Source organism: Erinaceus europaeus, chromosome 2 (genome assembly GCF_950295315.1).
Source record: "Erinaceus europaeus chromosome 2, mEriEur2.1, whole genome shotgun sequence".
Lineage (NCBI taxonomy): Eukaryota > Metazoa > Chordata > Mammalia > Eulipotyphla > Erinaceidae > Erinaceus > Erinaceus europaeus.
Genome location: NC_080163.1, coordinates 82,628,626 through 82,643,350, shown reverse-complemented (window position 1 = coordinate 82,643,350; position 14,725 = coordinate 82,628,626). Strand labels below are relative to the sequence as shown.

Here is a 14,725-nt window from a genome sequence, read left to right as displayed (position 1 = left end):
TTATTTATGCCAAGGTGGACAACAACACAGCACTGGTTGATAAGTTAAAGCGATTCCAGCAGGAGAATGAGGAGTTGAAAGCCCGAATGGACAAACACATGGCAATTTCAAGGTAAAAATAAGAGTCTTACTTTTCTCAAATCTCTTCTTTCCTCAGACGCTGAATGCTAATTTTATCCTACTCTGCTTTTGTGTCTACTGGAATTACAAATGAAGTGCTTGGTTTATAAAGTAGTTATTTCAGTATAAAAAACAGTGATAGAGCTCCATGCTTTTACCAGATTGTTCTGAACCAAACACAGAGACCTAAACAAACAAGCCTCCCTCTCTGTGTGGCTTACTAAACTAAGGAATGCTTTCAGAGAAAAAGTATTATCACAAAATCAAGTCAGAAGGTAGTCCCAATGATAAGACTGTTATGACATGTAGAATATTTGTGGAAATATCACTAAATCTGCTATGAAATCCCCCCCCCCCGCCCCAAGTGCATTTTTTTCCTTTGAATCAAGCTTGTTTTCAACCACCCAAATACTCATGCCCAGTAGCAGCTCTGTGTAGGATTTTTTTGTGTGTGGGGGTGGGGGGGTATTGGGGAGCAAGGTGAGTGAGGACTCTTATGCCAAAGTGATAGTGTTTGTTTTATTTTGTAGTCACAAATTTAAAATTAAATAAAATACCTACCAGTTACCTTAACTTTAAAGTTAAGATTTGCATGATTGTTGACTATCTCTTATTTTTTTCAAGGCAACTGTCTACTGAGCAAGCTGTTCTGCAGGAGTCCTTGGAGAAGGAGTCAAAAGTCAACAAGCGCCTCTCCATGGAGAATGAGGAGCTGCTGTGGAAGCTAAACAATGGGGACCTGTGCAGCCCCAAGAGGTCGCCCACATCTTCTGCCATCCCTTTCCAGTCGCCAAGGAATTCTGGCTCCTTCCCAAGCCCCAGCGTTTCACCCAGATGACGCTTTCTGCAAGCTGGGAGACTGAAAGAATTTTTTTTTTTACAGGTCTGCAGGACTGACCCTCACAGTGACCATGGGAATGAGAGCTACATTAGCTGTCGTGCAATTACAATAGACTGGAAAGTCACCAGTCCCAGAAGTGGCTTCTTTAGGAGACTAAAACTCTGGAGGGAGACTTTTGATTCGGTCCAAGAGACCCCTCCCCCCCCAATGATTTTTGGAAATAGCTCTCCATGAACACTATTGGCACAAAGCACTTAAAGAATGAGAGGATCTTGTTCATTGCCTTTTTCACCTAAGCATAAGGGGAAAAGCTCTCAGGGGCCTATTAGGATAAAGATTTATAACCTTTATAATGTTCATCAATGCAGACATCTTTTTGTGATTTTCATTTGGCTGAGGGTGTGTGAATGAAATGGTTGTAACAGTGTGTCCTGTGTCTGATGTTGCCTCCTGTGCTGTGTAATAACAGTCAAAGCTGATTCTATCTGGTTATGCCCTAATCAAATAATAGTCAGTGTATGTATTTCATCAAAAGCCATAGATGAAAGAGCAACCATTGCTTTAATTATAATTCTCTACCATCTATCCATTCAGCGTTTTGACATGGAGGAAGAGAAAACAGCAGGAAAAGCTTTGACTTGTAACCTCTAGACAGCCTGAATCCTATTGGAGTAATTTGCTGGCTGGTTTTTAGTGTTCAGCCATGTCAGTTGCTACATTTTTTTTTCCCATGTAAATGTCTAACTTCCCTATATAAATCTAACTTTATAGTATGATCCATATTCTCAGGCTATGAGCAAATGTCGAATCCTAATTTTTCTACAAATCTGTGTAACAAAAAGGGGCAGTACCAGTGGAATATTTCTGCCTTATTTTTAACTTGATCTAAGCTATCCTCATGGATTTAACATATCTTCTATTATCCTCATCTATCTCCCCTCCCCCATTTGGTGCCGCTGAAACAATCCTATTTCCTACCTACTTTTCTCTGAGACAAGGATAATGTCATAAGCTTTTCCCCAAACCATCATATCCTTAAGGTGCTGAAACCACACACCCCCAAGGGGGGAAAAAAAGAAAGAAAGGAAATCACTAAGGCTTGGATCTGGTTGTCCAATTTTGGGGGGGAAAAAAAACCCTAGAAAGAACAGAGAATGAGAGTGTTACTAGCTGGCAAAACTAAGAAGACTGGGATTCTGTGTCCATAAATAACACCTTGATTAGACCAATGAAAAAGTATTGAATAAAGCAGATTCTGAGAATATAATGGTGAGTTTCCACATACCCTTTGAGGGGAACTTTATCCTTGGATGGCCAACTAACAAGAAAATGTGGCTTGTGCAAGACTCCATGTTGGATTTTAGTTTCTTTCCAAAACCTGTTACTTCTCCCAGTTTTGGTTCTTTGGAGGAGGTAGAAGGAAAAACTGAGGCTTCCTCTCCACCTTTTCTGCATGTGTCAGCATTGTGATGTCAGTCGTTACTAACCTGAGTTTCTGACATCTCATGACCATCTAGCACTATAGTAAGAACAGCTTCAGGATATGTAGAGCTGGTTCTACGAGTCATCACCTACATGTACACTACAGAGCAAGTTGATATTCACAGTGCACATTGTTTTAAATAGTGACTGTGACTGATGTCCTTAACTGCCTTTTTTTTTTACCTGCTTTACATGCTTCCACTTAAATGGAAATGTAGGTTCATTGCCACCTCCCAGAGTATCTCTTTGCTCACCCTTCCAAGATCTCAGTGTCATTAACCTATGTTAGGTTGGCCTTTCCTCTCCTACTCATGGCAAATTTTGTGCTGTTTCCTGCCATCTTCCATGCTAACTATTTGGGGAAATCAATCCTACATAATATAAAATGTCTTCAGAGAATGGGAGACAAGGAGATAAGATAGGAAATAAAGTAGAGAACTTTGATTGTTTGTCAAACCAAATGTCTCATGTAAGATGTTAAATGGTAGCACATCATAAAATAGGGATGTGTAAACAACTGTAGTCTAGCTCAGTTTGTAGTAATGGAAAGTGTATTTTACTTTGATCAAATAAACAATGCTGGACTGTACAGTACTAGAATCATAACTTCTGACATACTTTAATATCCCAAATTTATCTGATTTGTAGCCTTTTTTCATAGCCGAAGAGTTGACATCACATCTCCTTGTAAGTTATTTTCCAATGCAACCACAATCAGTTATGGGTTAAAATTTGGCTCAAAGAGCTTGATGCAGAGGTAAGCATTCCCTTTCTAAATACAAAGCTGTGCATATTTGAAAAATAAATCTGGACTGGCATTAACAATGTATGCTCTACAAGGTAAGAAAATTCAAACAAATACAGTCTAATTCTTTTTGACGATAGTAAAAATATGTCTAAACGAAACCAACCTGCCTTGATCAATGCATCTACTTTATAGTAAAAGTTTAATATTGAGGCCAGGTAGTGACGCATCTGGTTAAGTGCACATAGTAAGTTCAAGGACCTGTGCAAGGATCTGGGTTCAGGCCCCTGGGTCCCCACCTGTATAGGGGTTATGTATCACAAGTGGTGAAGCAAGTATGCAGTGTCTGTCTTTCTCTCTTTCTATCTCCCCCCTCCACTCTGTCCTATCCAATAAATGGAAAAAATGACCAAGAGCAGTGGATTTGTAGTGCTGGCACTGAGCCCCAGAAATTACCCTGGAGCCAAAAGAAAAAAAAAATTAAAAAGTTTAATATTGAAAGTATAATTTTAAAAGCATAAGATCTGGCCCTGATTAAATGGAAAAATCTAATTAGTAATTTGAATGCAATAGCTTTTTCTAAAAAAAAAAAACTACAGAATTTTTAAAATTAATTTCATAGCTCACATTAGCTTTAAAGTTGCTACACAAAGGGAAAAGTGACCTGCTCAAGCAGTCAGATCTTAACTGCTTGTGGATAAATCGTTAGATTTAGTTTTACATTCAGATTTTCATGTATTTTTATATGTCAAATCCTGGATATATGCATGCTAATATTTTTTGAAAAATAGTCCATTTAAATTTTTTACCAAAATCTGCATATTTAATCGAAATGATTATATAGTTGTCTACACACATACTTTCTTAGTATAAAAACTAGAAGCACATATACATAGGTGAGCAATAAAATACATGCTTTCTGTTAGAAGAGTTAGCACTTCTATTATTAGGCTTCCTTCTAGTTTTATGTCTGGGTCTGGCACACAAGGCAGGGATTTGGACTTGGCACTTGGCGTTAGCCTCTTGCAAAGCACTTGTCAAAAGTACCCCAAAAGTGGTAAGTGCACACAAAGGGTTTTCCATCATCAGTTCATTCTGCTTCATTTTCCAAGTCAGGAAAACTCAACGGCTGTAGCTACTGTAGTCTGTCCTTGAGGATTCTGAGCAGTGCAAATGTAATATCCTGCATCAATGGTTTCAAAGTCTTCAACTGTCAGCACACTCTGGGACATTCTTGTGGTGTGTCCGAGCCCTCTGCGGATCAGCCTCCAAGTGTCTTGAATCGTCACAGGCCTTTCATCCTGTTTAATGACACCCACACAGACTGAAGCACACAGGACAAGCTGCTATAAACAGCTCCCATTTACCCAACACTGGGGAGTGTTTCTTTCAAAGTGCACAACACATGCTTATAAAAGACTATTTGGTATGCAGAGCTCATGGGAGCTTTTTTACTCTGTGTAAAAGTGAGGCTGCATTTTTCCAAGCAGAGTCTTCAATGTCATTGTTTGTGATTAACTCCTCCCTTCCCTTCATTTAGTTTCTACTAATATCTATTTTTGTTTGTAAAACTTTCTTATAAATCCTTTGCCAGATTACTTTTTTTTTTTTGCAGGGGTAGGGGGGTTTAATGGATTAACACATGGGTACAATTTCTTGTGACTGCAAAATACTCCCCAGTGTGAGTCTCTTTCCACTATCATGCACCAGACCCCAACCCCTCAGAGGGCCTTTGCTCTGGTGTAGTATACCACCATAAAATTTTATATTTTAAACCAAACTCCTGGTCATACTGGTGTTTGAACCTGCTGCCTCAGGCATAGTAGCCTTTCTGCATATGTTATCTCCCCAGCCTCATAAAATCTCATTTTTGGAACTCCAGCAATTAGGGTTAGGCACAAAACAAAATTTTACACTGATTCCCCTCCTCACAAAGTGGTTCTTATTCACAGAGTTTAAAGACAAAAAAAAAAAAAAAAAAGATGCAGAGGCCAGGTGGTGGTACACCTGGTTGAGCACACACATTACAATGCACAAGGACCCAGGTTCGAGCCCTCGGTCCCCATCTGCAGGGGGAAAGCTTCATGACTAGTGAAGCAGGGTTGCAGGTGTCTCCCTCCCCCCCCCCAATTTCTGGCTGTCTCTATCCAATAAATAAAGGTAATAAATTTAAAAAGACAAAAATGCTCAAAACACTATATAAGCATCTGTTTAGACTTAAAAGAGGAAATTAATATTGGGCAAATAGGCCATAGGACTCTATAGTGGGAGTAAAGTTGTACTATAAATAGAATATATTATGTAACTTTCTATTTCTAGAAAGTGAGATGGTCACTTTTGAAATGCTTCATCCAACTTTGATAACATTGTGTTTTCTGGGTTAAATTTTATGCAGTAATTAATATAAAAATAATCATATCTGAAGTATGCATTTTTTATAAAAAACAAGTACCTAGAAAATGATGGTAGAAATTACTATTCTTTAGGGAAATTTATGTTCCACCTATCACAGCCCTTAGGCCAGAAGAGTATTAGCTTCTGAGTATATCCCAAGAGGCCAAATCTCTTCTGGCAACAAAAGGATTATTCCATGTTGGTAGCAAAGCCATTTATTTTAGTAAGCAAGACTTGTCAGCGGCTAAATATGCTGTAGTTGCTTTTACGGGAAGTCTATTTTAAAATGATCTCTGCCTCACAACACCTTTTTGACAGGATGTATGTATGTATGTGCTCTTGGTGGATATCTGCTTAAATTCTTTATCACAGGGAACAAACTATGGGGAAGAAAACTAAGAATCAGAGGGACTGGCTAGATGACCTCTAACTATAATTCTCAGAGGCTAGAGAAAACATGAGTCTCCCTCCTCCCTGTCCTACCCCTTCCTATTTATAAGTTATAAAGAAAAAAGGCACCCGGAGGACGGAACTTACCTAACTAAACTTTTTTTTTTTTAACAGAAAAATTCTGAAAATAAGACATCTTAAAAAAAAAAAAAAAAAAAAGACAAGACTTGGCCCTTACGGTACATTTCTAACACTTATCTGTTGGGTTGTTGGAAAAATCATGACTTTCCTGTAGGCAGTGCTTACCTTCTGCCCTGGATAGATCCACCTGAACTCCACCTCCACATCAGGCTCCCCCAGTACAGTGCAGAGGATATTGATGTTATCCCCACCTTTTACTTTGTTAGAGGATGCCAAAATGGTTGTTGATGGAGGCCCACTGGGAACTGGAAGTGAGAGACAGGGAAAGTCAGATGAAATCTACTGAGTATGGCATTAACGACAAGCATATAGATATTTTCTTCAGACATTTCGGCCTATCTCCCAGCTTCACAGATAAGACCACAACAACTCTATCCCTTTTAAGCTTTTTCTCTCTCTTCATTTGACTGCATTTTAGAGACAAATTTCATTACTGCCACTTCACTCAATTATTTTTATGTAAGGACTACAATAGTAAACAGGGTAAGACAAACACAATCTCTCATCTAGTGGAGGTGGCAGACAGTACGTGAGTCACTGTGTGCTTAATCTAAAACTTGAGTTTAGAACTATAAAGGGAAGTTCAGAGGCAGGAAAGACTTCCTTGAGTAAGCTATGTTTAAACTAAAATCTGAAGGATGATTTTGCCAGCCAGGGGAGCAGATCAGGGAGGCAGGTTTAGCAATGCCTTCAGAACACATAAAAGATTTTCACCTTGACTCTAGGAAATATGAGAACCTACTAAATGGTTTTAAATTGAAATAGTAAATTTTAGTGTGGAAAATGTACATATGAGACACCAATTGGAAATTTATGTGTATCAGCCCAAAAAAGATATCTTGAACTATTTTTGCAGTGGGAGAGAAATTGCAGGATTTGAAAGTGATTTAATGAGCAAGTTGTGGTCAATGGAATACTACTCAGCTATTAAAAAACGGTGACTTCACCATTTTTGGCCCATCTTGGATGGAGCTTGAAGAAATTATGTTAAGTAAAATAAGTCAGAAACAGACGGATGACTATGGGATGATCTCACTCTCAGGCAGAAGATGAAAAATGAGATCAGAAGAGAAAACACAAGTAGAACCTGAACTGGTGTTGGTGTATTGCACCAAAGTAAAAGACTGGGGTGGGTGGGTGGGGGAGAGTACAGGTCAAAAAGGATGACAGAGGACCTTGTGGAGGTTGTATTATTATGTGAAAAACTGAGAAATGTTATGCATGTACAAACTATTGTATTTACTGTCAAATGTAAAACAATCCCACAATAAAGAAAAAAGGTGATTTAATGGAAAATTCAAAAAGGCTAAGAGAACATTGAATTGTCCAGTTAGTTCCAAGTCTGGCACCCACACACTAGATGACTACAATGTCATTGCTGAGATGAAAACTGAAGAATCGGGTCCAGCAAGGAAATCTAAGATGCAGGTGTTTGCTAAACAGTTGTATAGGTGAAGCTAGTTCCCTGGATCTAGGCCTCATATATTCTCACAACAGTTATTCATAAACTAATATGTTTATTCTATTAGTCTAATATCACTGAAACTGCCCAGGAAAATAACTAGTAATGAGAAATAAGCTTGTCTTGGGAAAACACCAAAATCTACATTTTGGAAGGGACAAAGGGCTGACAGCAAAACAAGAAAGGAGAAATAGGTCCAGAGAAGAGGAGAGCTCATGCAAGTGAGGCAGAATCTGTAATAGTATAATAAGGACAGAAACTTGTCTGCTAGATTTGGTAATATGATAGGCTCTGAGGAACTTATCTACAGACATTTTGGTGAAGTGCAAGAGAGAAAACTAGATAGAAATAGATCAAAAGGGAGTCGGGCGGTAGTGCAGCGGGTTAAGCACAGGTGGCGTAAAGCACAAGAACCAGCATAAGAATCCCGTTTTGAGCCCCCAGCTCCCCACCTGCAGGGGAGTCGCTTCACAAACAGTGAAGCAGGTCTGCAGGTGTCAATCTTTCTCTCCCCTCTCTGTCTTCCCCTCCTCTCTCCATTTCTCTCTGTCCTTTCCAACAATGGCAACACCCATAATAATAACTACAACAATAAAACAACAAGGGTAACAAAAGGGAATAAATAAATATTTAAAAATTAAAAAAAAGAAATAGATCAAAAGAATGTGAGAGGGAAGGAAATGGAGACGGCATATAGCACGTAGAAGGTGAAACAAGGATCAGTGCAGAAGGAACCAGTGAACACGGAACAATCTGGAAATATGAGACTGTGGATAAAGTTCTGATTCTGGTTTAGGTGTTATACTGTTGGTGTGTTAACTGAAGGAGAGGGTGTCTGAGAATGAGAGACGAGGCAATGAACCAGGCCAATCTGTTAAAGGGAAAGTTAACATTAACCTTACAGTTAATGAGGAAGATAGTGAGCCAGCGAAGAGACCGACAATGAAGGAAAATGAGTAAGTTAGTTTAACCTTGAGTCCTGAATTTCAGAGGATCCAGAGGTTAAGGAATGGACATAAGAATAACACTAACCCCACCACCTGACCTTAAGTTCTAGAAAGGATGGTCCCCTACAGATACAGATTTTGGTTACAATAAAGTGGATCTCATCTGAGAAATTGTGTCTTTTAAGAGTTTGGGAATACTGGAGACTTGCTGATCAGTCATGGAAAGATAATACAAGAGAATGCAGTGGATTTGGAGAAAATAGAATCAAAGTGACTGGACTGAAGTCACAAGGAAGAAGAGCATTCTAGAAATCGTGGAATAATAGAGGACCTTTTAAGAACTACCTGATTCTATTTCTCCTATTTATTTAATTCTTTTTAAAAATTATTTTATTTATTCCCTTTTGTTGCCCTTATTGTTTTATTGTTGTTGTTGTTGTTATTGATGTCACTGTTATTGGATAAGACAGAGAGAAATGGAGAGAGGAGGAGAAGATAGAAAGACACCTGCAGACCCACTTCACGGCTTATAAAGCGACTCCCCTGCAGGGGGCTCAAACCGGGATCCTTATGCTGGTCCTTTCGGTTTGCGCCACATGCGCTTAACCCGCTGCGCTACCACCCGACGACCCTATTTCTCCTAATTTTTGTCTTAATTAGGAGACAGCAGTATCTGGTACCAAATAAAATCTAGGCATTGGTAGGAAGCAGGCTTACCTTCTACGTAGAGCAGCTGGTACTTGACAGAGATCTGAGACTTGCCCCCAGCCTCTGCCTTGCAATAGACCACCCCCTGCTGGTCAGAATGAGGTTGCAGATACACAAAGCCCCTCTTCATGTCATAAGCAATGTCAGTCCCATTGGCTGGGATTTCCTTGGCTGGAAACTCGCTGTGGAGTGTGACTTTGGCTGACAGGACAGTCACTCGACAAGGTACCACAGCCTCTCTGTCCGGGTTCAAATAGACAACATCAAAGTAACTGGCAGAAGGTACAAAAAGTTCTCCTTTCTCTGCAAAAGTAAAGTATAGGTTTATTTAGGAGAAACAAGAATACTTAAAAAAAAATCTTAATAGCACCAAGATGAGACAAGAGTGATAATATACTCAGAATACTAATGGTTTAGATTGGGGTAAAGAATTCCTGGACACATCATCAAATATCTTCACAGGCCAAGAGTTCTTTGACTATGAATAAGTTTGGATGTCTTTCTCCCAGCACTGATTGAGATTAATAAAGAGTAGGTCATGGTTCAGTCTCCATCATTTATAAGACTTCACAGCAGGCCCAGTGACTTGTGCTCCTCAATACTAAGTTGGCCTTTAGGCTTTGTCAGTGTTTTACCTCACACCCATGTTGTTCACACACAGTCTATATGGCCTTGGATTTAGTCTCTGTCTTCTCATTTGTAAATGGAAGAATCTCAAGTAGTAAAAATCTTAACAAATAGCACTTCAAGTATGATTTGAGGGCCAAAAAATAGCTTATCCAGTAGGTCACACATTTTACCATGCATGAGGACCAAGATTTGAACCCCCAGCCACTTATAGGAGAGCACTATGCAGAGGGGAAAGCTTTATGAGTAGTGAAGAAGTGACTTTACACTTCCTCTCTCTTAAAAAAAAAAAAGTCCACTACATGCAGTCGAAGCATGCAGGCGCAAAGTTCCAGCAAAACTCTGGAATAAAATAAATATAAGATTTAGAAGTAACTTCTTGGAGTATTGCACCAAAGTAAAAGACTCTGAGGTGGGGGGGGGGGGAATACAGCTCCATGAAGGATGATAGAGGACCTAGTGGGGGTTGTATTGTTATATGGAAAACTGGGAAATGTTATGCCTGTACAAACTATTGTATTTACTGTTGAATGTAAAACATTAATTCCCCAATAAAGAAATTTTTTAAAAAGTAACTTCTAGGGTTTTGTAGAGGAATCTTAACCAATGAGCAAATCCATTAGAATAAGCAAGCAATCTGAATTTCAGAGCATAAAAGTGTCTGATTTATTGTATTATAATACATATTTTTAAAATATTGCCTTAATAAACAGATGAGAATGTATTTACGATTGGTAGAATTAATATACCAAAGCATTGACTGTTACTTTAAAATGTAGATTATATTTCTAAAAATTTAAAGAGGGTCTAAACTAAAATTTAAATTATAACAAACTCGGGGGCTGGGCAGTGGCGTGCTGAGTTAAGTGCACATAGCAAGTACAAAGTGCAAGGACCCGCTCAGGGATCCCAGATTGAGCCCCAGGCTACCCAACCTGCAGTGGGGTAGCTTCACAAGTGGTGAAGCAGGTCTGCAGCTGTCTCTTTCTCCCTTCCTATCATCCCCTCCCCTTTCAATTTATGTTGTATTTAAAAAAAATGGCCACAGGAGTAGTGGATTCCTAATGCAGGCACTAAGCCCCAGCAATAACTCTGGAGGCAATAAATAAATAAATTGTAACAAACTCCATATTTAGTATTCATTAATGTGGCTCTACTATCAGAGTACAAACCTGTTTGAGAAAGCCTGCCTGCTGATAAAATTTTGATCTGGACATTAGTTATATGTTTACTTGAAAATAATTTATTTAACTTTGTACTTTTTATTTATTCTGTGTGTATTATACTTTAATAAATAATTTCATCTATGGTTAAATTACATGAACAATAACTAGTAGTTCCCCGTATTGGGACAACTTGTTTTCCTATTTATACCTAAACCTTCATAGGAATGATACTCTCAATAAATGCTTCCTTTCTTGTTTTTATACAAAAAAAAGCCTTCTCTATTTCCTATTACAAAATGGTAAGCTTATAGAAATGTCATGGACATTTCTTTATATAGACTATTATGTCTGTATAACTTATATAATCGTTTTGTGAGACTTGAACATTCAATACCATATTTTCCTCATGAATTTGCAAGTTTTGTACATTCAGAGGTTTACAGGTTAGAAAAAAAAAGACTTTTGGAAAACATTAAATATGTGACCATTGCTTAATCAAAACTATATAGACTAACAATAGTCAAAAGGAACCTTCTGTGTTTTCCATTGAACCCTAAGCAGCATTCAAGCTTAAGTGTGTGCCAGATATTTCTCTGTATAGGTAGTCTGGAAGCATATGTTCTGAAAGAACACAGAACCACCAGCAAGAAGCTCAGTTTCCATAACAGCCCAGCATTTTTTGTTGTTTTTGGTTTTTCAAACTATTAAATTCTCTATCAAAAATACAACTTGACTCTTTAGTATCAAGAGATGAAATAATTGTATAACATTCTAGGGCATCTCTCTCTCTCTCTTTCTCTTTTATTCCAGTTTCTTGAGAGGTTGTTTGGAGGCTCTAGCAAGAGAGTGCAGCTGCTGGTAAACCCTCAGCTGAAGACCAGTCTTCGTTCTGGGAAGGTCATCCTCTCTAACCAAGAGCAGGAGCAGGTAGCTTCCAGAGAGACACTGGTCTGGCCAGCCAGATTGTTTTCACATCCTCATTCCCATTTCTTAAAAGTTGAAACACTTAAATATTTTTTGTTAGTTTTTCTTTGATTTATAATAGGGAAATAGGATATGCCTCAATTTGACAGGTAATAATCCTAGTAGGGCATTCTACTCAAGAGAAGTCTCCAAGTCAGAGTTTCATTTCAGAAACCAGTATTTTGGAAAGGAGGCAGTTCTAGTCCTGACAAAAAGTCTGTATTCTACAATTTAAAATGCAGTATCAATCCTTATTCAGTAGAAAGGGCTTTTATTGTCTTAATCAGCTGCCTATTCTACTGTGGGCTCCCAATGTGGCTGAGACTATGGAGTATACACTCCAGCTAAGGAGCCTGTGAACAATTCTCAGCAATTCTCCTGAAAGCACTAGCTTGTGTGTCTGCCTATCATTCACCTCATCCTACAAATGGGCTAGGGCAGTAAGAGCACTGGATACTGGCTCACAAAACCAGTTTGATTCTTCACTCCACCATTATAGTCATGGAACATAAGTCATTCTGCTCCCCTCTTTTTAATATTCATTTTCCATTTTGTTGCCCTTGTTTTTTATTGTTGTTGTAGTTATTATTGTTGTTGTTATTGATGTCATAATTGTTAAATAGGACAGAGAGAAATGGAGAGAGGAGGGAAAGACAGAGGGGAAGAGAAAAACAGACACCCTGGACCTGCTTCACCACCTATGAAGCGACTTCCCTACAGGTGGGAAGCCAGGGGCTCGAACCAGGATCCTTACGCCAGTCCTTGTGCTTCGTGTCATGTGCGCTTAACCCGCTGCGCTATCGCCTGATTCATTTTGCCCTTTCCAGTCTCCACAATAGCACCACTACTTCTAAGACAAAGACAATAAAATCACACCTACTTATTTCCTAGGGGTGTTGTGGAAATGAGATACATATGCTTCCACAACTGTAGAGTGCTCTGCTAATGCATCTGCTTAGATAAGAGACAGAGAAAAGAAAACGGATGAGATATTGCTAAACCATTCACTAATGGCCAGGATATAAAATCATTAGTGTCACAGGACTAAATCTCTGTAGGTCTGAAAGATAAGTAGATTCAGAATGTAGACCTATCTCAGGAAAGCTCCTGTCTAAGCACTAGTAAAGCATTCTGGATTCTCATTATGCCTTGACAACATTTTAGCACCTAAAAGTATTTGGACAACTGGTCAAGAGAATGATATATGTGTATATATACATATTAACCTCCAAGGTTATCGTTGGGGTTCAGTGCCTGCACTATGAATCCACCACTGCTCCCCTGGAGACTATTTTTCCCCTTTTGAGAATATTTTTTAAGATTCCTAAAAGCTGTTCCTGACCTCTGAGTCTTACTGAATCTTACTCCCTAAGACTTACGAATTCAGAAAGTTCTGGGCAGCCACCCTGCAACACCTATTTCTGTTAATGCCAACGTGTATAAGTTCCACCCTGCAGATGCGTGCTTTGTGCTACAGGTGAGATGAGTTCATGCTGACTCACACATATTTCAGGCTTCTCTTGGGTTCACGATTAGACCTGGAGCCACAGGACTAAGAATTTTAGGAATCCTACCCCTAAAACTTTTTTTTTATATAATTTAATTTTTAATTTTTTTTTACTTTTTTAAAATGTATTTATTTTCCCTTTTGTTGCCCTTCTTGTTTTTCCTTTTTAAAAAAATTGTTGTAGTTATTGTTGTTGATGATGTCATCGTTGTTAGATAGGACAGAGAGAAATAGAGAGGGGACAAGAAGACAGAGAGAGGTAGAGAAAGATAGACACCTGCAGACCTGCTTCACCACCTGTGAAGTGATTCCCCTGCAGGTGGGGAGCCGGGGCTTGAACCGGGATCCTTATGCCGGTCCTTGCGCTTTGCGCCATGTGCGCTTAACCCGCTGCGCTACCGCCCAACTCCTGCCCCTAAAACTTTTTTTTTAATTACCTTTATTTACTTACTGGATAGAGACAGCCAGAAATTGAGGAAGGGGGCTCATAGAGTAAGAGACAGATAATTATAGCACTGCTTCACCACTTGCAAATCTTCCTCCTGCAGGTGGGGACAAGGGGCTTGAACCTAGGTTTTTGCACACTGTAACGTGTAATCGACCAGGTACACCACCACCACCACCCCAAGACTTTAATTCATACTACATCATAACAAATTGGAGTAGACCTTTCACCAGGCATCCTGTGGCAGAAAGGTGTCTGAGAACATGGTGATTAAAAGTCCAGAGCCATGTGTCTAGTAGAGCTTTCTGTCATGGTGGGCATGTTCTCCATGTGCACAGGCCAGTAGAGCCTTTGAAGTATGGCAAGTGTTGATAAATGACTGAGATGTTGTTATTACTTCTTTTTTAATTAAATGTTTATATATGCACATATATGCATGTATGTATGTATGTATGTATATTTGTTATTGGATAGAGAGAGAGAGAAATTGAGAGGGGTGGAGGAGGTAGAGTAGAAGAGAGACAAAGACACTTGCATCTCTGCTTCAACACTTATGAAGCTTTTCCCTTGTAGGTGGGGACCAGGGGTTTGAACCTAGGTCTTTACGCACTGTAATGTAACCATGTGCACCACAGCATGGCCCCGTTTAATTTAAATTCTAAAGAGTCACATGTTTGTAGAGACTGCTACATTGGACATTGGTCAGACAATTCTGGGTTTAAATCTT

The 14,725-nt window shown here is 39.1% G+C and overlaps 2 protein-coding genes across 11 annotated transcripts in view; one reads left to right on the top strand and one right to left on the bottom strand.

Moving 5' to 3' along the window:
* Positions 1-3,043, top strand: part of MTUS1 (microtubule associated scaffold protein 1) — a 165,928-nt gene extending 162,885 nt beyond the window's left edge. For all 10 annotated transcript variants that reach the window (XM_007516286.3, XM_060183457.1, XM_060183481.1 and 7 more), the window contains 2 exons: positions 15-112; positions 745-3,043. In XM_007516286.3, the coding sequence (XP_007516348.2) occupies positions 15-112; positions 745-958 (312 nt within the window). In that variant the 3' untranslated portion in view covers positions 959-3,043. The remainder of the gene's footprint in view (positions 1-14; positions 113-744) is intronic.
* A 3-nt stretch (positions 3,044-3,046) lies between these two features.
* Positions 3,047-14,725, bottom strand: part of PDGFRL (platelet derived growth factor receptor like) — a 55,111-nt gene continuing 43,432 nt past the window's right edge. The window contains exons 4-6 of the mRNA XM_007516300.3: positions 9,300-9,593; positions 6,279-6,418; positions 3,047-4,489 (exon numbers count right to left, since the gene is read on the bottom strand). Of these exons, the coding sequence (XP_007516362.2) occupies positions 4,301-4,489; positions 6,279-6,418; positions 9,300-9,593 (623 nt within the window). The 3' untranslated portion in view covers positions 3,047-4,300. The remainder of the gene's footprint in view (positions 4,490-6,278; positions 6,419-9,299; positions 9,594-14,725) is intronic.